The 24,408-nt window shown below is 43.5% G+C and overlaps 1 protein-coding gene across 6 annotated transcripts; it reads left to right on the forward strand.

Moving 5' to 3' along the window:
* Window positions 1–15: 15 nt before the first annotated feature.
* On the forward strand, window positions 16–22,771 carry LOC147630062 (kinesin-like protein NACK1). 6 transcript variants are annotated; one of them, XM_086811686.1, is made up of 16 exons: window positions 16–1,221; window positions 3,067–3,156; window positions 3,264–3,364; window positions 3,506–3,619; window positions 16,443–16,524; window positions 16,662–16,729; window positions 16,849–16,914; window positions 17,056–17,180; window positions 17,313–17,517; window positions 17,641–17,778; window positions 17,883–17,987; window positions 19,074–19,824; window positions 19,922–20,013; window positions 20,300–20,610; window positions 20,739–21,075; window positions 22,289–22,771. In XM_086811686.1, the coding sequence occupies exons 1-15, from the start codon at window positions 1,002–1,004 to the stop codon at window positions 21,070–21,072; spliced, it is 2,802 nt and encodes a 933-aa protein (XP_086667812.1). In that variant the 5' UTR covers window positions 16–1,001; the 3' UTR covers window positions 21,073–21,075; window positions 22,289–22,771. The 6 variants fall into 6 exon arrangements, with proteins under 6 accessions (XP_086667812.1, XP_086667810.1, XP_086667811.1 ...); XM_086811684.1 differs by having other exon boundaries at window positions 22,338–22,771; XM_086811685.1 differs by having other exon boundaries at window positions 22,378–22,771.
* The last annotated feature ends 1,637 nt before the right edge of the window (window positions 22,772–24,408 follow it).

Here is a 24,408-nt window from a genome sequence, read left to right on the forward strand (position 1 = left end):
CGCAACCAACTTTTTTGGCCAGGTTTTTTGTATGCTTCTCTTTCCTTCAATGGTGGTGCCATGTCTTCCTTCGCATCACTGCCATCAGTCAACAGCTACAGCCGGCTTCTCCTCTGCTTGTGCTTGTGCTTGTGCTTCTGTTGCTGCAGCATTTATCTCTTCGCCATGCCAACCAATGTTGCTCCGAAATGGCGGTTTTGACACTGCTCCATCCGAACACAGAGAAACCCCTTCCCCTAGAGCTGCAGTGTAGAGAAAACCCTTCCTCTAGCCACTGGAGTAGAAGAAAGCTCCTGCATTTCACAGCGAGGGCCTCTTCCGGCATCTAGAGCAGAAAGGTAGAAAATATTTTCCCGTGTTGAAAGCGGAGATCAGCTCCATCCCTGTCTGCAAGCTTAGACGCTATTTTCTGGGTGTCTTGCGCAGTGAAGTGAAGATCTTCTCCTGCAGCTCTGAAAAAGCGCCGTTTTCTGCTAGTCAGAAGGCGCATGCACTTTTTTTAAAGCGCAGGTTTTCTAATCGCGTCAAGCAGGAAAAGCGCAGAGACTTCTCTAAACATAGGCTCCATGTCCGCTTCTGGAAGGACAAGCGCACACTTCTTTGTGTAAGCAGACATATCCTGTTTAAGAAGGACTATTCTCTATGCATTCATGGAAGCAATTGCGCCATAGGCTCTTTCAAGCAATACAGGATCACACATTTCTGCAAGCAGAGGCTCGATATCCTCTTTAAGCAAGACAAGCAGATACATCTCTGCAATCAAGAAAAGCAAACATATTTGTACAAGCACAGGCTTCTTATCCTCTTCAGGCAAGATAAGCTCATTCATTCTCTTCAAGCAGGACAAGGCACAATACATGCATGTCCTGCCAAATTTGGGTCTAGTAGAACAATTCAAGCACCTACATTCTTTTGCTAGCATCTTTGAAACGGGGAGAACACTGTCTTTGCCCTGGATCTGACTGGCAGAAGCCGAAACCAAAGATATTTTTGTGGTGGTAATGTTGAATACCTTCAACAGTGCTCTAGGAGTCCCTGTTGGGATGGAGGGGCAATGGAAAAGCAAAGCCACGGAAGAGAAGATCTTTGTCACAGTGCGTCTCAGACCTCTCAATGGCAAAGAGCTCACTAAGAATGACTTCTCTGTGTGGGAGTGCCTGGACGACAACACCATCGCCTACACTGCTGAGCGAGCTTCTTTCCCTCAATCCTATGTTTTTGGTGAGCTATCCGTCTCAATTTTGATCTGTTGTGATTTCTGCTTTTGGATCCATAGTGCTATTTGGATACCAAGCAGTTTTGAGGCAACCTTGAGGGCTGTTGTGGCTTGCAAGTGAGTAACTTGATTTCTTCTCGCACAGGCCTCTGTCAATTCTGTTGCACATGGGTGACGGATGTAAGATGTCATGTATCGTATTCTAACTTGGGAGAGAATCACATGGGAAAAAAATTCAACTTATGTGCTAGAGGATGAGGCTGATTGACATGACACAGTGTCTCAAAATCTGTGGTCAAGTAAAGCAGCTATAATGAAGGTTGAAGGGGTTTGTGTAAATACAAATGCTTTGCCCAAATCTGATCTTAAACGCTGAAAGTTACACTTATGTAAAGACTTTAGGAGGTTCATGGCTCCACCTAGCCCATTTTCTCCACCTTCAGTTGTGTTCTTTTTTGATCCTGATTATATAACCCATTGCACCAGGTTTTGTCAAGGTGAAGCGTGCTTTGGTGAGGTTTCTCCAACTTCAGTTGTGGAGTTCTTTTTTGATCCTCCTATGGATTATATAACCCATTGCACCATCTGTGCTTTGGTGAGGTTTGGATGGGGAAAACAACACCTTATGTAGAGTAGAGGAAAAAGGATTCAGCAGGCTTGCCTTCAAGGTGATTCTGCACAGGCATTAAGATGGGGCAGCCAAAGTAGGCTTTTTTAAAGGCTAAATTGGCTGCGAGTTGACAAGTAGTCCTGTTGGATAGCTTTGCAGGTTACAGTTTCCACAATCACTTGCTCTAAGGAAGATTAATATGCAATTAACTATTTGACTGGCACACTTTCAACAGTTATTTTTCAGTAGTACCTGCTGGACAACCTGCAGATCTTGCACCAGAGGGCCTAATGTGCCTACCCCTAGCATGAATGTGCTATAATAGGGTCCGAGCGTGCCACAGTTGTTAATATAATGGACTTCACACCTTTAGATTGATCATATTGGGCAGTAGGGTACATCACACTGTTCTACAGTGAAGTGGTTGCTTTTTTGTTTTCCAGAATGAAGCCCCCCCTTGTGCAGTATTTTGATTGTAAAGCTTTTTTCGTGTCTTGAAAAGACTCGCTGCAAAAAGCTCGTTGTTCAGGGTGAAGGCCTGAAAGTCGAGGGTAGGCGAGACTATCTTGATTCAGGACTGATGTTTTCTAGGGGAGACCATAAGACGAGGGTGTTGACAAAAAACTCAAAACAGCAACCTGTCCACCACAACAGCCCCAACACCACTCGCTCTCCCTCCCTCATCTCTCCTCCCCTTCCCTCGGGTCTAGTTGAAAGGCGTTTTTGCACTCTACATAGCATCAATAGATTGTGGGCGTAGTAGTTGATGCGTTTCAACTTCATCACAGCATGTGCTGGGTTTGAATCTCATGGCCCCATGTGTTCGGATGACCTTTGGCTCAATGGTCCATGGGCGGTGCAGCTTGTCACATAAGGCTCAGAGGTCGTCCATCGGATACGTCTGAAGCTCCCCTACAAGAAAGTCCAGAGGTGTTACTTTTGTCTTAGATTATGTGGCATATTAGAAGATGGTGGAGGCTTCAAATTAGAAAGCAAAATGATTTTAAGAGAGCTTGAACAATTTTCGAGGTATATAGTGTACTTATGACATGATATTTCTAGGCATCATTGAAACTTTGGTTTAGAAGCCATCTTTGCCATTCTTAAAGTGGCATCAAATTAGGAGATATTTGTTTTTTCGGACGAGCATGTACTCATGTATCCTCTGTTTGCTTTGAAATCAGCAGATGTTGCATGTGTGTTTATTCTGGGCTAAGTTTCCTTTCTGGTATGTTGACAGACCGGGTTTTTGGAGCAGAAACAACAACAAAAGAAGTTTATGAGAGAGGTGCCAAAGATGTTGCTCTCTCAGCTTTGACTGGGAAGAATGGTAAGCAGCCTAAGAGTTATGTCAACGGTTGCTTCTTCAGAGTGTTGAGTTTTGCTTACTTGTACGGACAACTTTTGTATCTGAGGCTGCAATGCTTTGTATTGCAGCCACTATATTTGCATATGGGCAGACGAGCAGTGGAAAGACATACACGATGCATGGTATCACAAAGAGTGCTGCAGATGACATATTTAGCTACATCAAGCAGGTACGAAGTCCTGTTATTGGGGAATACCATGAACTTTATCATCATTGCATGGTATGAAGTGAATGTCCCAGCTATGCGTGACAATAATGAGTATGTTATACTGCTTTAGTAGCCTTGCTCATCTTGTGCTGTCCACTGCAGCATGATGATCGGAGTTTCCTGCTCAAATTTTCAGCACTTGAGATTTATAATGAGGTGGCAAACGACCTTCTTAATCCAGAAAGTGGTCCACTGCGGCTAATGGATGATCCTGAGGTTGGTAAACTAAAACACCTCATCTTTTTTGTTTGAAGTTGTTATGTGTTTTATTGCCATTTCATCAACTCAGAATTGCCATTTCATCAACTCAGAATTGCAAAAGAGGTGGGCATAGATAGCTTGCTTTCTTGTGATACTTGTGTAGTTAGCATACTTGCTTTCTTGTCTAGTAGCGTAAGTTCTCCCTTTGTGGCAGGGGCATCAGTGTGGTTTAGTTCTAGTATCTGATGTCATTCAAGGCTAGGCTAGGGTGCATCGGTTAGGCTTGGTTCTATTGCACTGAGCAGATCATCTAATAAGAAAAGGCCTCTGGATCGAAGACCTGCATTTGTTAATGGCTATCATCCTGAAGCAGCCTCCTGTTCAAATTAAAATTATTGAGCTGGAATTCTGCTTCTCCACAATTGCGAGATATAGGACTTGTGGACTTCATGAGAGCACAATTCAGAGCAGAGGCTGGTAAGGGCTTAGGGCGCACCAGTGGGGATGAATGCACAACAGCCAACCAAGCCAACCAAGGAGCCATATTGGGCGGCCTGAGACCACAGCCAGGCAGGCAGTGGGGGCACCCAGCGGATTTGCGAGGAGCTTCAACGAGCCTTGCTTGGGAGCGCCATTGATGTTGTATGATCCAGGAGCATCACCTCACAGCTGGCCGCACCCACTGCTGCAGGAGCATTCTGCCGGGCAGGAGTGATACAGCTTTTAGTCGCCTGGGGAACCAGGGGGGACTCTGCATTTCGATGAGCCAAGCGGTAGCCTCCCAGATGGAGAATTCCGGCACGATTGTATCTGGCTGCGCTCAATGGGTGATTCTTCGCGTTGGGGAGACCCGCCTAGAGCTCCTCAATATCTACACCACCAATGGGGCTTCTGAGTGCATGTCCTGGCTTTAGGTCCATGGCGGATGCTTGGTGCATGGGAGGAGACTTTAACATGCTTAAGGACCTGGAGGCAGCGGGGGATGCCCAGACCCGATAGTTTCAGGCCCTGAGAGCGCCAACCGGGAGGAGCTTCTCTTCTACATCAGAGGTTCGGACACTTGGCCCTTCTAGAGTTTGGCCACTCGCCAGGCCGCCTCTCCTTTTCCCACTCTGACAGCAGATCAGTGAGCCCCGTCCCCTCCCACCTCGACGGCTTTTATATGGATGAGTGGGGTTGTGACAGGGGTGGCATGTTGGGCATCCTTGCAGGCACGACTTTCTCGGACCATGCCTCGGTGATTCTTAGCCTCGCCAATCCTTGGCAGCAGGACCGCCAACAATCAGCGTGGATCCCAGCCTCATCCAGGACCCCATCATTACTGGACAGATTGAGGGATTATGGTACCCCTGGGAGAGCCGTTGAGGACTTGACAGTGCCTTTCAGGAGGTCAGCATCTCCCTGCAGTCATCAGGCCAGGAGAGGCTTCGAGCCTTTTGGGACCAATAGTGGAGTATCCGGCCTCCCTTCAGTGCCTGCAGCCCAGAGCCCATGGGTAAGGCACCCAGATGGTGACAACCCATTTTTCCTTACAGGCCGTGGAGGAGCAGTGGATTGAGTATATCGAGTATCGATATCATGTTAGAGCTTCCTTTGGACCCAAGCAGGGGATCGGTCACCAGAGATTTCTTTGCCGTCTCAGGCCCCAACTTCCGCCGAGAGGGGGTGCGCACCCCTTGGAGCCCAGATGGTTCCATAGCCTTGGAGCCTCAGCAGACCAGGGAGGTGGCTCACGCATATCTCTTGTCACAGATGACCCCGACTCTCCGCAAAGAGAGGAGGGTTGCCAGAGATTGTGGTGGCATGTACAGCCGTGTGTTTCAGTCCCCCTGTGGACGTAGTAGAGGAGTTAGTGCTAGTTACCAGGAGTTTCAGAAACGCCTGATTTGAAACGGGTTTCAGAAACGTTTCAGAAATGTCATATTTTTTTGAAACGACAAAAAAGTTTCAAACGAAAATGCATATATATATATATATATATATATGTATGTATGTATATGTACATGTATATGTATGACGGATTTCCGTCTCACGGGAAATCCATTTCATGCTTTTAACTCTCATGCTATTAACTCTCACGCTATTAATTCTCATGGAGTTCAGTCTCATGGAGACTCGCTTCACCCTTTTAACTTTCATGCTATTAACTCTCATGGATTTCCATTTCATAGAAATCCATCTCACGGATTTTCTTCTCATGGAAATTCGTCTCACGGGTTTTCCCTGACTCACGAGATTACTCCTCACGACCTGCACTTTCACGGTTTTTAACACTTGCACCTTCTACACACACACACACACACACACACACACACACACATATATGTATGTATAGATATATATAGATATATGCACATATATATGTACATATACATACATATATAATCTATCTCTCTCTCTCTCTCTATATATATATATATCTATATATATATATATCTATATATATATATATAGATATATATATATGTACATATACATACATATATAATCTCTCTCTCTCTCTCTCTCTCTCTCTCTCTCTATCTATATATATATATATATATATACATACATACATACATATATAATCTATCTCTCTCTCTCTCTATATATATATATCTATATATACATATATAGATATATGTATATATATATATATGGCTGAGTCGCGTTGCATTTTCGGAGGTTTGACAGAAACTCAGTACGAAGGGCTTTGTGTGAATATATGCTCTTATGTGTGTGTGTGTGTGTGTGGAGTGCGTGTGTGAGAGCATATCTTGATACAGAGTTCAACACCCACTATTGGGCCCTGATGACGTTAGTGGGGATGTCGTAGTATCTAGTCCACACTATGCATAATGGAGTTGATAGTTATATAGTCTTGTGAGTTGACTACCATGAGCATATAACATGCACGTTCCTACAAGGTGAATTCGGGAATTTTCCTGGATTCATTTAGGTATATAATTCAGCCGTATTAGCGGACATGCAAATTTCACATTGTGAAGTTTTCGTCCGAGTTGCGGCCAGTTGATATTGTGCTTATTCTTTCTATCTTTAGCGGTGCATTTGCCCTATCAACTACTTATTTGCTGTACTCATTCTTTCTATTTGCTACTTCCCTTAGTGCTAGGCTTCATTATGGCTGAGTCTGTCGCCCTGCATCTTCAGAGGTTTGACAGAAACTCAGCACGAAGGGCTTTGTGTGAATATATGCTCTTATGTGTGTGTGGAGTGTGTGTGTGAGAGCATATCTTGATACAGAGTTCTACACGCACTATTGGGCATTGATGATGTTAGTGGGGATGTCATAGTATCTAGTCCATACTATGCATAATGGAGTTGATAGTTATATAGTCTTGTGGGTTGACTACCACGAGTATATAATATGCACGTTTCTAAAAGGTGAATTCGGGCATTTTCTTGGATTCATCTAGGTATATAATTCAGCCGTATTAGCGGACATGCAAATTTCACATTGTTTTCGTCTGAGTTGCGGCCAGTTGATATTGTGCTTGTTCTTCCTATCTTTAGCGGTGCATTTATCTTATCAACCACTTATTTGCTGTACTAATTCTTTCTATTTGCTACTTGCCTTAGTGCTAGGCTTCATTATGGCTGAGTCTGCCCTGCATCTCCAGAGGTTTGACAGAAACTCAGTACGAAGGGCTGTGTGAATATATGGTTGTATGTGTGTGTCTGTGTGGAGTGCATGTGTGAGAGCATATCTTGATACAGAGTTCTACACCCACTATTAGGCACTGATGACGTTAGTGGGGATGTCGTAGTATCTAGTCCATACTATGCATCATGGAGTTGATAGTTACATAGTCTTGTGGGTTAACTACCATGAGTATATAACAGGCACATTCCTAAAAGGTGAATTCAGACATTTTCTTGGATTCATCTAGTATATATATATATATATATATATATATATATATATGTATGCATGCATATATGTATATATATGTATACATATATGTATATGTATACATACATATATGTATGCATATATGTATATATGTATACTTATATATATGTATACATATATACATATATGCATACATATATGTATATATATGTATATATATATATATATATATATATATATATATGTATATATATGTATACATATATATATGTAAATATATATATGTATACATATATATATTTACATATATATATATGTATACATATATATATATTTACATATATATATATGTATACATATATATATGTATATATATACATACATATATGTATATATATATATATATACATATACATATATGTATATATATGTATACATATATATATGTAAATATATATATACACATGTATATATATATATATATATATACATATATATATATATGTATATATGTATACATATATATACATATATGTATATGTATATATATATATATATATACATATATGTATGTATATATATACATATATATATGTATATATATGTATACATATACATATGCATACATATATGTATGTATATGTATACATATATATATGTAAATATATATATACACATGTATATATATATATATACATACATATATATATGTATACATATACATATGCATACATATATGTATATATATATACATATGTAAATGTATATATATACATATGTAAATGTATATATATACATATGTAAATGTATATATATATATATACATATATATATACATATATATATATATATATGCATATGTATATGTATATATATATATATGCATATGTATATGTATATATATATATATACATATATATATACATATATATATATATATGCATATGTGTATGTATATATATATATATATATACACATCTGTATATATATACACACACACACATATATATATATATATATATATATGTATGTATGTATGTATATACATATGCATATATATATATTAATGTATGTATGTATGTATACATACATACATACATATATAACATGCACATACCTAAAAGGTGACTTTGGGCATGCTCCTGGATTCATCTAGGTATATACATATATATATATACATGTATATATACATATATGTATGCACATGTATATATACATATATGTATGCATGCATACATATATATATATGTATATGTATGTATGCATGCATACATATATGTATATGTATGTATGCATGCATACATATATGTATATGTATGTATATATACATATATGTATGCATGCATACATATATATACATATATGTATGTATGCATGCATACATATATGTATGCATGCATACATATATGTATGTATGCATGCATACATACATACCTTCAGTTCCTTCCATCTGCTTTGGGTGAGCTACCCTCTGCCATACCTGAGTGTGTAAGGTGTTAGTCTTCCTCCGCTTCTCTTCTTGGAGTGTCTCGTGTAGAATGTTCCTCTTCTCTTCCACTATGATGGGGAGGGGGTGGACGCTCAATGTTTCTTGACCACTGCTGTCCACTCCTTCTCCGCTTCCTGTTTTACTACATCGGCCCATCCCCGCACAAGTTCTTCTTTTGTTGCTACCATGCTCTCTTGAATCTCTGCCTCTACTTTCTTGGTAAGCTCTTCCATGTGTGTGAGTTCGCCCTCCTCGATACGTATGTGAGACATTCCACTCGCTCTTTCAGTCGGCTCACCTCACTGGAGAGCTTCTCAACCTGTAAGGTATGGGCTTCCTTCATTTCCCCATTATGTCCCAGATTGCCTTAAGGCCATCTTTGAGTAGTGAGCCCAGAATTGGTTTGTACGTGCATGCATTCAGGTGTGTTTCCATCTGACCAATAAGACTGCTGATAAGACTGTTCAGCTGCCGGGAAAGGCCATCCCATTACCCTGACCTTCATGGCATTCTATTCAACCAGCTGGGCACAGTTTCAGAGCCCCATTCAGAGAGATACACGATTATGTTACTGCCTTGCGGGCCTGAGCAAGGACGGGTGGGGAAACGGGCAAGAGAAGGAGGTGCAGGTGGGGCAGCGAAGAGAGACAGAGAGAGAGGCATTAACGTCGGTAGAATGCAACACGAGGGCATATGCGAAGAGAGAGAGAGGCATTAATGTCGGTAGAATGCAACATGAGGGCATATGCGAAGAGAGAGAGAGAGAGAGAGAGAGAGAGAGAGAGCGAGAGAGAGACCTGATTGGTTCTCAACTAACCCATTTAAGGGTCCCATCTTGTGGTGTATTTGCTTGTATTGCTGAATATGCTAATGAAGTACAATGTTGAATCAAGACGATCCTTGTGAAGTATGCAGTTACCTCTGTGGGCTGAATTCCAGGTTGAATTGGAGGCTTGGTTCATCTGGGCTGGTTCCACACATGAGGGGGCTGCCTGTGGAAGATCTGACACTTGCTCCTTGCGGGTCAGGGATTTCTGCTGGTGAGAGCATATCTTGATACAGAGTTCTACACCCACTATTGGGCACTGATGACGTTAGTGGGGATGTCGTAGTATCTAGTCCATACTATGCATAATGGAGTTGATAGTTATATAGTCTTGTGGGTTGACTACCATGAGTATATAACATGCACGTTCCTAAAAGGTGAATTTGGGCATGTTCCTGGATTCATCTAGGTATATATATATAGATCTGCTTGTGCTTGAATATGTGAGGGATGAGGAATGAGGAAGGGCACTATGCCTATTTTTAGGCATAGTTGTGGTCCCCGACCTGAATTGGGCTGCCTGATCATGTTAGAAGTCATCTCCTGTCTATTTGTATACACCAGGGCCTTTGTTGTGGGTGTGCCCGCCCTTATGAGGTGTTTTATCATTTTTCCACACTCCCCGTATTTTTTCCCTATTTTTTTTCATTTTTCCTAGTGGTGGGAGGGCTGCCAGATGATGCCAAGAGCACCCCAGTGCTGGCCGACTGGATCTTCATCAGTCGTGGGCTTCAGGGCTGCTGGCCGACTGGTTTTCATCAGTCGTGGGATTTTTTCTTCAATCGTGGGCACTCTTACTGCTGGCCGACTGCCCTCTATGAGATGTATATATAGCCCCTCAGCCCCCACCACTTTCTCATTCAGTTTTTCCGGGATCTTGTGTATAGAGAAGAGTTTACACACCTATCTCTCTGTGTTCCTTGTGGTGTTTATTTTCTGCAGTCTACTTGCTCTTGTCTACCCAAGTTTGGTTATCATTTCCGCTGCATATTTTGACATGGTATCAGAGCCCTAGGCTCTAGGAGATCTTGGGCGTTTTTTCTGAGCAAGAGGGGGAGCAACAGGTTGCTGATTGGTGGACTGTTTCGGGCTGAACGAGAAGAGAAGGTGCAAGAGGAAGGCGGGCAAAAGTGCTGGACAGCCACTTGCAGATTTTCAGATTTTTTTTTTCCCACCCACCCACCCTTTCAGGTTACTCTCCACAATGGCAGATTTGTTAGAGATGGCTGAGAAGCACGTGAAGATTCCGACTCTCCCCACGTTCCTAGTGGATCGTCAGTTGGACGGGTCCAATTACGGCATCTGGAAGGTCATGATGGAGTCGGTTCTGGAGTCATATGACCTTGCTGATTTTATTATCATAGGGGTGCCACGGCCGGAAGCTGAGGAAGGGGAGTTATTATCGACAAGGAAGGACCGAGAGGCACAGGCACACATGTGGGATCGTGTCAACGCCAGGGTCCGGTCGTTTATTTTCCTCAATTGCACACCACAAGTGATCAACCATGTGAAGCACATGACGCTGGCGAGAGGCACATGGGAGCACTTGGCTTCTTTGTATAGCAGGGTGTCACCCATGAAACGGATATCCTTGGAAGTGCAGATACGGGTTATGAACCTTGCAAAGTCCTCGACGATGCGGGAACACATCAACAAGCTGCAGGCCCTTCAGCAGGAAGTCCTTCAAGCTGGGAAAGAGATATCATCCAAAGATATGGCCATCACTTTACTTTCCCACTTGCCTGGTCAGTATTCTGCTTTCTATTCCTCGTTGATCACGAGTGGCAGGCTCAGCACCATTACTTGGGAGGAGCTTGTGCCAATGGTCTTGGACCAGGAGGAACGTTTCACGAACCCTCCTCACGGCGGAGGTTCGGAGGCCTTAACTGGCCAACGGTCGAAAGGCCGGAATACCAACAAGGGCAAAGGGAAGGCTTCACCGGAGAAGTCTTCCGAGAAGAAGCCTGATCCAGAACGAGAGAAGCTGAAGGCCGAAAGATCTTGTAATGATTGTGGCGAGAAAGGCCACTACTGGAGGAAGTGCCCTAGGGAAGAGTGCTGATTCCTCAGCCTCAGTTGCGAAGACTCGGGCATTTGTGCACTTAGAGATGGTGGACTCCGATGCTTCATCATCTTCGAGCGAGGAGGCAGTTGGCTTCACCGCGAAGGATACCCGAGAATGGATTCTTGACAGTGGTGCTTCCAGGCATATGATTCCATCCCGTGACTTCTTTCTGGATCTAAAATGGCAGTCAGGTCGTATCTTTATTGGCGATAACTCCACTATTCCGATACATAGTGAGGGCCGGATGGAGATTATTCCCGACGGCAAGGGGGGCAAGCATGCTTCCCGTGTTCTTTATGTCCCTGCTCTAGGTTTTCATCTTCTGTCAGTGTATGAGGTATGCAAGACTGGCTTTCGGGTGGAATTTGAGGAGCATTCAGTTGCTCTAAGGGACCGTGAGACAGGGAAAGTTGTTTGGGAAGGCGGTGTGGAGAATGGCATCTACAAGCTCTCTACACTCTCCTCATTGACAGGCTCTCAGGTCGGAGACTTATGGCACTTTCGTTTTGGCCACTTAAATGTGGATGCTTTGCGGTGCCTTCCGGGACCAGATGGTGGTTGGCTTGCCAGATGTTGGTAATAGGCAAGGACGCTGCAGTTCTTGCATTCGTGGTAAGCAGCACAGGGAATCCTTTCCGAAGCAGGCTTCCAGGCGGGCTTCGAAACCATTGGAGTTGATTCACACTGACTTGTGTGGACCATAGCAGATACCATCCTTGGGAGGATCTCTCTACTTCATGCTGCTTGTTGATGATTGTACCAGATTCACGTGGGTCTACTTTCTTTCCCAGAAGGACCAGGCTTTTGCTCGGTTCAAGGATTGGCACGTGATGGTGGAGAAAGAGTCTGGATTCCAGGTCAAGACTCTCAGGTCTGGATTCCAGGTCAAGACTCTCAGATTTGACAAAGGAGGTGAATTCTCCTCGACTGTATTTTTCCGGTTTTGTGCAGAACATGGCATCAAGAGGGAATTGGCCAATACCGGATCGCCTTCGGAGAATGGAGTTGTTGAACGTAAGAACACGACTGTGGTAGAGATGGCGAGGACCATGCTGGAGCATCGTGATCTTCCTCGTCCACTTTGGGGTGAGGTTGTGGCAACGGCTGTCCATACCATTAACCGCTCTCCGACGACTTCTGTACCCCATATGACTCCATTTGAGGCATATTTTGGCAGGATACCCGATGTCTCGCACTTCTGTGTCTTTGGGAGTGACGCGTATATACATATTCCGAAGAAGCAGAGGGGGAAGCTTGACTCCAAGTCCCGCAAGCTGGTATTTGTGGGGTATAACTCTCTTTCCAAGGGATACAGGTTGTATGATCCAGAGAGGAACGAGATTGTTGTCAGCCGGGATGTGGTCTTTGACGAGCATGTTCTAGCATCCACTGTCGAGGAGCCGCCACTTCTTGGAGATCCAGAGGAGTCTGATGATGATTCCCAGTCTACTACTCCAGTTGATCCACCTTAGTCATCACAGGAGGTTGAGCCCGTAGCTGGAGTTGAGCCCCCGCGACCACAGGAGGCTCCACGATCTGTTCGAGTACCTAGGTGGTTGTTAGACACCCTTCGGGAGTCAGGTGTCACGGAGCTACCCTCCGAGTGGACCACAGAGGACGGCCCTCGAAGATCACATCGAGTCCGAGATAAAAGCAACACGGCGGAGCTTCTTCAGGTGAACTATGCTTTGATGTCTCGTATCATGCAGGACAAAGAGCCCACTTCCGTAAAGGAAGCCCTTTCATAGGATACTTGGAGGAAAGCCATGCAGGTGGAACTTGATGCCATCGAGAAGAACAACACTTGGGAGTTGGTACCGAGGCGGTCGAAGCGGTCAGTCATTGGTGTCAAATGGGTCTTTAAGACCAAGTACGCGTCTGATGGGTCGGTGGACAAACACAAAGCCAGGCTTGTGACTAAAGGTTATGCTCAGCGGCTAGGCATCGACTACGAGGATACCTTTGCACCGACAGCGCGGATGACCACGATTCGGACCGTTCTTGCCCTTGCTTCTTCTCAGAGGTGGCCCGTGTACCAGATGGATGTAAAATCTGCGTTCCTTAATGGTGACTTGCAGGAGGAGGTGTACGTTGAGCAGCCTCCAGGCTTTATTGTTCTAGGATCGGAAGGGATGGTTTACAGGTTACGTAAGGCCTTGTATGGTCTTAAGCAGGCTCCCAGGGCTTGGAATCAGAAGATTGATTCCTTCTTTATTCGGATTGGATTTCAGAGATCGCTTGCAAATCCGAACCCGTATCTCGTTCGGGAACGCGGCATGGTCACACTCATCATCCTTTATGTGGATGATCTCATTCTCACCGGCGGTCATGTGGAGCACATTGGAGTGACGAAGGCTGCCTTGTCAAAGGAGTTTGAGATGACCGACTTAGGCTTACTCCACTTCTTCTTGGGATTGGAGATCTGGCAGACCCAGAGGGGGTTTTTCGTCTCTCAGCAGCGGTATGTTCATGAGTTGCTTGAGGCCTTTGGGATGGAGAACTGCAAGCCTATTACTTCGCCGATGGACCCGAACACAAAGTTAACCGTTACAGATCCTTGTGAGCCAGTTGATGCCTCGCAGTACAGGAAGTTGGTTGGTTCATTGATCTGGTTGCTGAACACCAGATTGGACTTGAGCTTCTCCGTGGGGCTGTTGAGCTCTTTTATGCAGACGCCATTGAAGTCTCATTGGGACGCAGGATTGCGGATCTTGCGGTATCTGCAGAGTACGAAGGATCTGGGACTCTTTACACAGGAGGGAATGGAGTCAAGCTCCAAGGTTGGAGTGACTCAGATTGGGGAGGAGATCCAGACACGAGGAGATCTACTTCAGGATACTGTTTTACCCTCGGCTCAGGAGCAGTTTCTTGGAGCAGCAAGAGGCAGCCAACTATTGCCCTTTCTTCGACAGAGGCAGAGTATCGGGCTGCTTGTGGTGCTGCTTGTGAGGTTGTATGGCTGCGGAGGCTGCTAGGCGAGATTGGGTTTCCACAGAGGGACCCCACAGTCATCCAGTGCGATAACCAGAGTTGTATAGCTATTGCTCGGAACCCGGTTTTCCATGCCCGGACCAAGCATATAGATACAGTATCACTTTGTACGTGAGAAGATCTTGGTGGGTGACATCTTGCTACTTTATTGTTCGACGGAGGACAATGCGGCGGACCTCTTCACGAAGTCTCTACCTCAGGCTACGCTCAGGCGGCACTCTAGTTCCCTTGGGTTGGTTTCACAGTCAGGAGCTGAGAGGGGGTGTTAGAAGTCATCTCCTGTCTATTTGTATACACCAGGGCCTTTGTTGTGGGTGTGCTCGCCCTTATGAGGTGTTTTATCATTTTTCCACACTCCCCGTATTTTTTCCCATTTTTCCTAGTGGTGGGAGGGCTGCCAGATGATGCCAGGAGCACCCCAGTGCTGGCCGACTGGATCTTCATCAGTCGTGGGCTTCAGGGCTGCTGGCCGACTGGTTTACATCAGTCGTGGGCATCTGTATGCTGGCCGACTGGTTTACATCAGTCGTGGGCATCTGTATGCTGGCCGACTGCATTTATGCAGTCGTGGGATTTTTTCTTCAGTCGTGGGCACTCTTACTGCTGGCCGACTGCCCTCTATGAGATGTATATATAGCCCCTCAGCCCCCACCACTTTCTCATTCAGTTTTTCCGGGATCTTGTGTATAGAGAAGAGTTTACACACCTATCTCTCTGTGTTCCTTGTGCTGTTTATTTGCTGCAGGCTACTTGCTCTTGTCTACCCAAGTTTGGTTATCATTTCCGCTGCATATTCTGATAGATCAGCCTGACCTGCTGTCCGACCAGCCTGCGCCCTTGTATGGCATGTCCTGGTTGCTGTACCAAGTCAGCCTGCTTCTGCCCAAAATGGTGCACACACTGCCCAGTATTTGCATGTGGACTGTGAACTGTCCTGTGGGTTCAGATACACACACCTCCTAATGTTTGGCACCCCGGTCTTGGCCTAATGAGCTGTCTGGACACCTACACAATTTATGGGTTACATTTGTGTGTGGGACAATGCATTGGCTGGCTGTCTTATGACCTAATCCTAATAATGACACTAGGGCTCACAAAATGGGCAGTGATCATTGCTAGACCTCCAAAAGGTTATTGCAACTTTTTTTGTATGAGCATGGACACGTGGCATCCTAGTGCAGTGGGTGCACGTGACATGCTGTCTGCAGCCTTACAAAACGATAATAAAACCTATCTACCTACCTACCTATCTATCTATCTATCTGTGTTTGTGTCTGTGTGTGCACGCTCTTGCACGCGAGTGCCCATGTGCACACGTATTTGTCTACACTTCCTACTACTGGTTTCTATTCTGAGCCATTGCCATGGGTCAAAACACTAGTTGCTACTAGGTGTGGGTCTGCTTTAACAAGGTTTCCCAGCCTGATGTGCTATTTGCTGTTTGACCCTATAAAACTGGTAATTCTAGGCCCATAACTCCTTAATATGTCACTTGGGTTTGCCACAGAAATGGCTCAAGTTTATTTGAAAAAAAAGCAATCGACAAATTTTTTGCTTGGATCTTGTATTTAGGAACATCATCCACATTATGATCGGCTTTTTTTTTCTGACCAGAGAGGGACAGTTATAGAGAGATTGGTGGAGAACGTTGTGCAAGATAAAGATCATCTCTATGGTCTCCTGGATCTTTGTGAAAGTATGTATGTCCATTCTGATGGCTTTTTGTTTGTGTCTTGTTTGGCTGGATGCATTTAAATGTAATAGGCAGTATTCACCTTGTTGTGAACATCAGTGTGACCGAAGGGAGGGTTTTTTTAATTCTACCTTTTGCAGCTCAGAGGCAGGTTGGGGAGACAGCTCTGAACGATATTAGTTCAAGGTCTCATCAGATCATCAGACTGGTAGGAGTGCACCAAAAAATTCTTCTTTTAAGAGACCTTGGATTTGATTCACACTTGCATTGCGCTCTTCTGCTTGCACCAGTCTTCTCCTAACAGACATTGGCTTTCATTTTGAGCAGACAATTGAGAGCTCTCCTCGAGTGGTGGCGGATGACAGACCCATGAAATCTTTGATTGCAGTTTTGGTGAGTCATGCCTGTTTCCCAAAGCAGTCAGGCCTGTTCCACTTGAATATAGAATGGCTTTCTGTTGTGAAGGTCATGGCCTTAAGCTTGTGTGATACGTGTGGATACTCTTCATAGAAGGAAGTTAAAACTTCTGTACAGAACTTCGTTGACCTTGCAGGAAGTGAACGTGCATCCCTCACTCTATCTGAAGGAACTCGGCTAAAGGAAGGTTGCTATATCAACCGCAGTCTCTTAACTCTAAGCACTGTAATTCGCAAGCTCAGGTAGCTACCTCAATGGTTGTTTTGAAGCATCTGCCTTACGCAAACAGTCTCAAAACCTTGCTCCTTTGAATTAGGAGGAATCGCCAAGGTTTACCAGCATCTAAGAACAACAGCAATTGACTGTTCATGCAGTGAATCAAACAGGGCCAAAGCAGGTCATGTCCCTTTCAGGGACTCAAAGCTAACACGCATTTTGCAAAACTCACTTGGAGGCAATGCCCGCACTGCAATCATATGCACCATGAGCTCATCAAATAGACATGTTGAGCAAACGCGGAACTCCCTGTTTTTTGCTTCCTGTGCAAAGGAAGTGACAAACCGAGCCCAAGTAAACATGGTGAGCAGCTAGTCATAGTAGTGCACCTTGGTGGTACAACTTAGTGAACCGTTGTAGCACCTCTTGCATTGAATCTAAGCCTACACAACTTTTTTGGTGCTGTTTTGGATCATGAAAACTCAGGTGATTTCGGATAAGGACCTGATCAAGCAGTTAAAAAGGGAGATAGCTTTACTTGAAGCAAAGCTGCAGCTTTCTACTTTTTCTCTCCATAGCTCCTCTGATGCATTAATACTGGAGAAAGATATGCAAATCCAGAAGGTACCACATCTGGGCTAGTACTTTTTGTCTCCTATTGCAAGATCTACTTGTTTTGTTTTCTTTAGGAATGATCATAATAGTATGAAGTTTCATGTGTGAACTAGATGCAAGATGAAATGCGTAAAGCGTTGCAGCAACGGGATCTTGCCCAGTCTCAGCTAGATGGTGTTCTTAAACAAATGGAGGCAACGGAGCAAGCAAGAGCACTTGTAAATACACATGCTGTAATTTGTTTTTGCTTAAGAATGTTTGGCCAGCCCTTGCTCAAGTGGCTATTGGACCACACTCAGAAGGGGGCGTCGATTTGTACCTTCACACATGCACACTTGTATGTGTATGTACACAGATGTATACACACCATGTGTGCACACACGTACACGTACACGGTACACGTACACGTACATGTACACACACACACACACACACACAAAACACGCAATACAACATACACACACACTTTTTTTTGTTGTTGTAAAAAGCTATGTTCTATTGCTTCACTGTACAAAGAAAGAAGTCCTCAAAAAAGAGGCAAACTTCTTAAAGAGCAGTCATAGAAGTTAAAAGCAATGAAAAAACAAAGCCAATTGGCCATCATCGATCTGATCCAAGTGGATGGTGTCAAACAAAGACTAACGCAAGGATTAATGAAAGTAGGGATAGCGTGCAATCCTTACAGAATGAAAAGCCAACTGATTTCTTGCATGCCATTTTGTCCACAAAGCGCAATATCTAGTCCAGATTAGAAAGGGCTGTGCATGATCCAATGTAGAAAGCCACTTGCCAAAAAGCCAAAAAAATCTACAGAAAGAATACCGTGGAAATCTGAGTTGGAGAAAATTTGCCAAAGGAAACTTTTGGTCTGCGAACAAGACCAAAGAAGATGCATCACTTTTTCCTTTATGCAACGACAAGAAGGGCATCTCACTACAGCTATGTGTCTTTTTTCAAGAAGTTCTCCAATAGGGAGCAGGCCCAACAAGCATCGCCATAAAAACAATCTAGATTTGAGTGGCACCACACACACACCCACACACACACAACACGCAACATCACACACACACACACACACACACACACACACAACACGCAACATGACACACACACACACACACACGTGTATATGTATGTGTGTTGGTACACAGATGTATACACACCACGTGCGCACACATACACACATATTTGTAAAACTGAAAAATATAAGATAATTCACAGGCTTTTGTAATCTAAAATGTAAGCACCATTGAACATAGTGCATGAGGAATGCGTTCTTATGACTATACTCTTGAACATAACAGGTTTTGTCCAAAATTAATACCGTCGATTCTTCATTATCAAGTTCATGTGAGGACCACCTCTTCCATAGCCATTCAAGTGATGAAGCCTTTGAACAGGATAAGGGGCTGCCCTGGAAACATGACAGTACGATTGAAGCAGAGCAGATGAATGAGAACTTGCACCAATCATTGGAAAACATTAAAACAGAGTTTTCAGAAAAACAAGGAACATCATCTTCAGCCATCCTACTTCAGGAAATCTACAAGCTAGAGCATTTGCAAAACGAGCTTGCACAGGATGCAAATCGGGCATTGGAGGCAGTTCAAAAGGAAGTTGAATGCTTATGCCTGGCAGAGTCTGATATGAATCAAGAAGCAGCAGAGAGTGTGGCTAAGCTTCAGGCTGAGATACATGAAATTTACGAGTCTCGGGTAACAGACTCTTTGATAAAGGATTATCCTATTACCAAAGATCTCATAATTGAAGAAAGCAGAAAAAGCATATCGCTGAAGGATGAAATTCACAGGATAGTGGCAAAGGATATAGAGAAAACTGGGGATGCTGAGACCAATAGCTCTGACTTGGAAAAGTTGCTTGTTAACATGCACATCTCGGTGGAGGAGCTTGGTCTGCCTATGGTAGCAGTAGCTGGAACACCGCCTGCTAAACTTCAGAATGAAGTGGGTGGCTTCAACAGTGGCAGTTCTGTAGATGGCAATCATCAACCCCTCCAAGCGTGCATGATTGATGAGAACACTCCACCACAAGCTGGTAAAGCTCACAATCATTGTGCCCATGTTATCTGTTTGATGACATGCCAAGGACCTGGTTTAACAGGCTCTGTAATGTGTGCTCATATTTGTTGCAGAAGAAAACATCAGGAGTGTTCATGCCTATGTTACAGATCTTAAGGAAAGGGTTGCTAAGCTTCAGTATCAGAAGCAGCTACTTGTTTCTCGGGTAAGAAGAGCTTTTTGATTCGGTATCAATTAATATAGATATGCCTGTCCACCAAAAAGTTGTCGGAGATCTGACGATGGTGGGTGGGCACTCTCGGGGCTGGATGGGCAATGCTGCCCATCCATCCAAGAGTTTTGGTGCCTATGCTGTTCATATCTGTTAAGGCCCTCAGTGTGTAAGTTTTACATTCAACTAGTTTCTCCACAACACGATGCAGTCTGAGCTTTGATTTTCAGCAAGTAAAAAGTCTGATGGATATCTTTTGGTAATTTCTTCTGTGATGAAGGTTTCAGAGCTAGAGAGAAATGAAAATAATGAAGTTGACTTTGCGAATTTGGCTCTTCCGTCATCACCTGAGAAATGGAAGTCTGATTTCCATGTAAAGCGGAAGCAGATACTTGAACTCTGGGATGTGTGCCATGTTTCAATCATTCACAGATCACAGTTTTATCTTTTGTTTCGTGGGGATCCTGCGGATGCAATATATGTAGAGGTTGAGCTGCGAAGGCTAACATGGTTAAGGAATCATCATTCAAAGCTAAGCCCTAACGCCCGAAGTTCTGTACGAGAACAACATGTTGCAAGCCCTGGGTTGAGGTAGGACATAATGAATTCTCTGATCTTTCCCTCTTCCAAGTCTACAAGTCTAGCTCCCACTTTAAATGTTTACTATTGTAAGATCAAAAGTTTTCAGTTGATAAAGTTTGTGTGATTTCCTCCAACAGCATGCGCACTTTAAAGCGTGAGAGGGAGTCATTTGTAAAGCACTTGAAAATGGGGTTGACAGCTGCTGAAAGAGATGAAGTTTACAAGCATTGGGGGATACCTTTGGACTCGAAGCAACGCAAGGTGAAGTTAGCCTACCAGATCTGGACGAATCCTCATGATGAAGAGCATATCAAGATGAGTGCAGACCTGGTAGCCAGGCTTGTTGGGCTGTGGGACAGAAGTGGGCCTGCATCCAAGGAAATGTTCCAGCTCAGCTTTTCTCCACCGAGTAATGAGAAGACTTGGTTTGGTCGGAATTCAATTTCTGGTCTGTTCAGCTTCCGACACTGACAGGTTAACTTCAAATCTTTCCTCTTCTAAATTTGTTTTCTCTCTCTCTCCCTCTCTCTCTCTCTCTCCTTTCCTCTTCATCCCTTCTCTTTGAAAAAGAAGGTTTTCTTCCTAACTTAATCATAGAAAAATTATGTGTGCTGATGTCGAAGCCATTTCTTTGTTTAGCTTCGGGGTTGTTAAGATGTCTTGGAATCCCATTTTGTTATTGGTCTAGATGGTACAGCCTCCATGTGTCAAAATGTCTGTTATCATCTCGGGCTGGTGGTTTCTTCGGCTGTCTACGGCAGGTAATGCCTATCCTAAGCTTGGATGCTGCAGTTGCACATGGCCTTGTGCTTGGGGTTTTTCAGGCAGTGCGGGAGTCTATCGTCCCTGTGGTGCTTCCATCTCTAGCTCGACACTCCAGAAGAAGGATGTGAGCAGTATTTGGCTCTGGAGGTTGATCTTCTTGTCTCCCTGTGTGTGTCCATGTGTGTGCATCTTTGCTTGATCCTCATAATTTATGACTGCATGAAGGAGACCAAATGCATGCAAACCAGGCCAAGGAATTCACCTCAAAGCTCTCCGTACATCATACGTGTAGTGTGGCTGGTGGCATGTTCAGTCTGCCTGTCCTGTACTCCACATACTTACAGCTCCTAGTGTTTTGCTGCCCCTTGGGATATCCATAGCAGTGCATCACTCCGAATCCTGGACGTACCCCGCACTTGGGTTCCATGTGGACATACAAGCCCTAATTATGTGCCAGTTTTGGGTAAGTGATGAGTACTGTGACGGTTGTAAGCCCTAGTCTAGGGAAATGCCAGTCTAATAGCCATCAAGGAAGGCTTGGGTAACTGTGTGAGAGAGAGGGATTAAGTCCTATGCTAATGTGATGTTTTCTGTTGAACAGAATAAACCAAAAATTAGATGTCACCATGAGCCAGTAAAAAAAGACACGAGTCACCTAATGACTACTATATTAATTAATTAGCCAATGTTAAAGGTTAGGATAACTTGACCCCATATTCTCACACAAAAAGGTGAGCTAAGTGGAAATCAAACTGAGGTCCTGAGAAAAAAATTGACATAACTTTACAAACAGCAGTATTAATAGACGTTCTATATTCTTAGAAGCATGCGTGCGTGTTATATTTAGCTTGTAAAAGGGTTGCCCGAATCTGGAATATGCTATTTGACCGTACCATCCATTGTTTTTTTTTTTTTCCAAAAGAAATATGCAGGACATCATTGTAGCATGAAGTATGGTAAAAAATATGCAGGTCATCATTGGAGCATTAAATGGAATGAAAAAATATGCAGGACATCACTGTAGCATGAAGTATGGTGAAAATGTACCGAGTCATTCACAGCAGCAGGCGGCCACTAGTTTTTCCAAAGTCTTTAATTATTTTCAGGCTGCAGCAGGTCTCCCTTGCAAGTCAATGATGGAAGCTTGGTTATTGCCATCATTAGCCCAGTAGTGCAATGGGCTGCAGCAGCCTTTGTATCACTATTTGGGTCCTGGGAGCTTATATACAGGGGAGGGGACCGGACTAGACTGATATAGAAGTACCAGTTCTTTATACACCACTCTACATTAAATGGCCGCCCCCTTTGTTGGCCCAGTGGCGGCCTACAGATTCATGTATATTCAGCCATGTACTTGAGATTATTCATGTATATTTAGCCATGTATTATGTTCTTTTTTATACCATCTCGATTCTCGATTCCAACTGCGTTGCCCAAGGCTTGGGTTTTTGTCCTCCCCCACAAGCTCGGTCAGAGACAATGGAGTCTGCATGGTGATGCTGCATATGGGAGAGACGGTCGTACCAGAATGCTCCAAAATTCCCTGGCATGGCTTTGCACATGCATTTAAGTGCAGCAAAATTGGAATTTCGAAATTAATCCCATGAACCAGTTTGCATCCAGCCACATACCAAACGGTTGGCAACTGGGGCATGTGCGTGAACAGGCTCTTAGAGTTCAATTTGATGATGTGAGGGAGTTAGTTAATACGGTTGGCCAAGGTAGAGAAGGGATAAAGTCTAGCACTCGGGCTTACTTTTGGGCATTATATTAAGCTAATTATTGTAACTTTTTTGTTGTTGGAAGAATGCTGTATATATATGATATATTTATGTAAGTGTTCACACCACCAGCATCTCAAAAAATACCATTACATTAACCTGAGCCATATCTAGGAGCTCCTACTTATGTGAGCTCCTACTTATGTTTATGAACATGTCATGATACATAGACTTGACAATAACAAGTCTGTTGAAGCTCAAAAAGCAACCGAAATGGCTTCCCAACTAATGTCCATAAATTCCAGCTCCAAGTGGGAGCAAGCAATTGTCAAGGAAGAGAAAGCCACCCATCTAGAGAAGTTGAAGGGGAGCCTAACTTGTCTGCCAGAAAAGTCCACCAGCAAAAGCCCATTTCACCATAGAAAATGACTTCATGGCCTTAATATATATAGTTCATGCAAATTCTAGCTAGCATTAGATAGTTGTAAAGGGTACTTGGTTGCTTGGGCTTCATGTCTTCTTCTTTCTCTTTTTGGTACTCTTCCTTCTGGATGTGCCCACATTGTATTAGTTCGTGGTGGTTGTATATCTTCTCTCTTGGTCTCCCATTGATGTTCTTGCTTGGGTGATCTTCTGGCAATGCTTATGCGTTCCCAACCAACCATCTTATTTTGGGAAATTGCTTTAGACTGGAGTGTTATAAAGAGATTTGACCTTAGGCATAAGACCTTCCATTGCCCCTTCCTCTTCTTTAGCATTGTCCTTGGTTCGACTGAGATCTATGTGGCTTTGAGCTCAAGCCTTCTAGCAAGCTAGCTGGTTAACCCAATCATCTCATGGCAAAATGCTTCAAACATTACCCCACCCTAGTCCTTCCCTCTTGTATAATGTGTATGACCATGTCTATTCTTTTTTTACTAATGTATATGACTAAGTCTATTCTTTTTTCACAATTATACAAAGACTTGTCCTAATCTTTGATCCTAATCCTAGATTACTGACACATAGACTTGGAATATCAAAAGACTTAGTGACATATCTAAGCTTTGTTATATAAACACAAACTTATATTAACTATATTTACACATATTTACACCAAACCCTAAGTACTTATGCATAAACTATGTCTATATCCAAACTAAGAAAACAAAAATAAGTATAGACTTAACAAACTAAGAAAACAAAGTAAGTATAGACTTTCACAAACTATATATACTAAGAATACTATGTCTATATCCAAGCTAACAATATAAAAATAAGTTTAGAGTTTCACAAACTATACTATGTCTATATCCAAAGTAAGAATATAAAAATAAGTATA

Source organism: Cibotium barometz, chromosome 17 (assembly GCF_041138505.1).
Source record: "Cibotium barometz isolate CiBa-2024 chromosome 17, ASM4113850v1, whole genome shotgun sequence".
Classification (NCBI taxonomy): domain Eukaryota; kingdom Viridiplantae; phylum Streptophyta; class Polypodiopsida; order Cyatheales; family Cibotiaceae; genus Cibotium; species Cibotium barometz.

Bases quoted from the DNA above. Each gene is read 5' to 3' on its own strand.
- LOC147630062 (XM_086811686.1), top strand. From the start codon at position 1,002: ATGTTGAATACCTTCAACAGTGCTCTAGGAGTCCCTGTTGGGATGGAG. The intron at 3,365-3,505 runs GTACGAAGTCCT...TGTCCACTGCAG, and splicing joins TATTTAGCTACATCAAGCAG to CATGATGATCGGAGTTTCCT. The intron at 20,611-20,738 runs GTAGGACATAAT...TTCCTCCAACAG, and splicing joins GTTGCAAGCCCTGGGTTGAG to CATGCGCACTTTAAAGCGTG.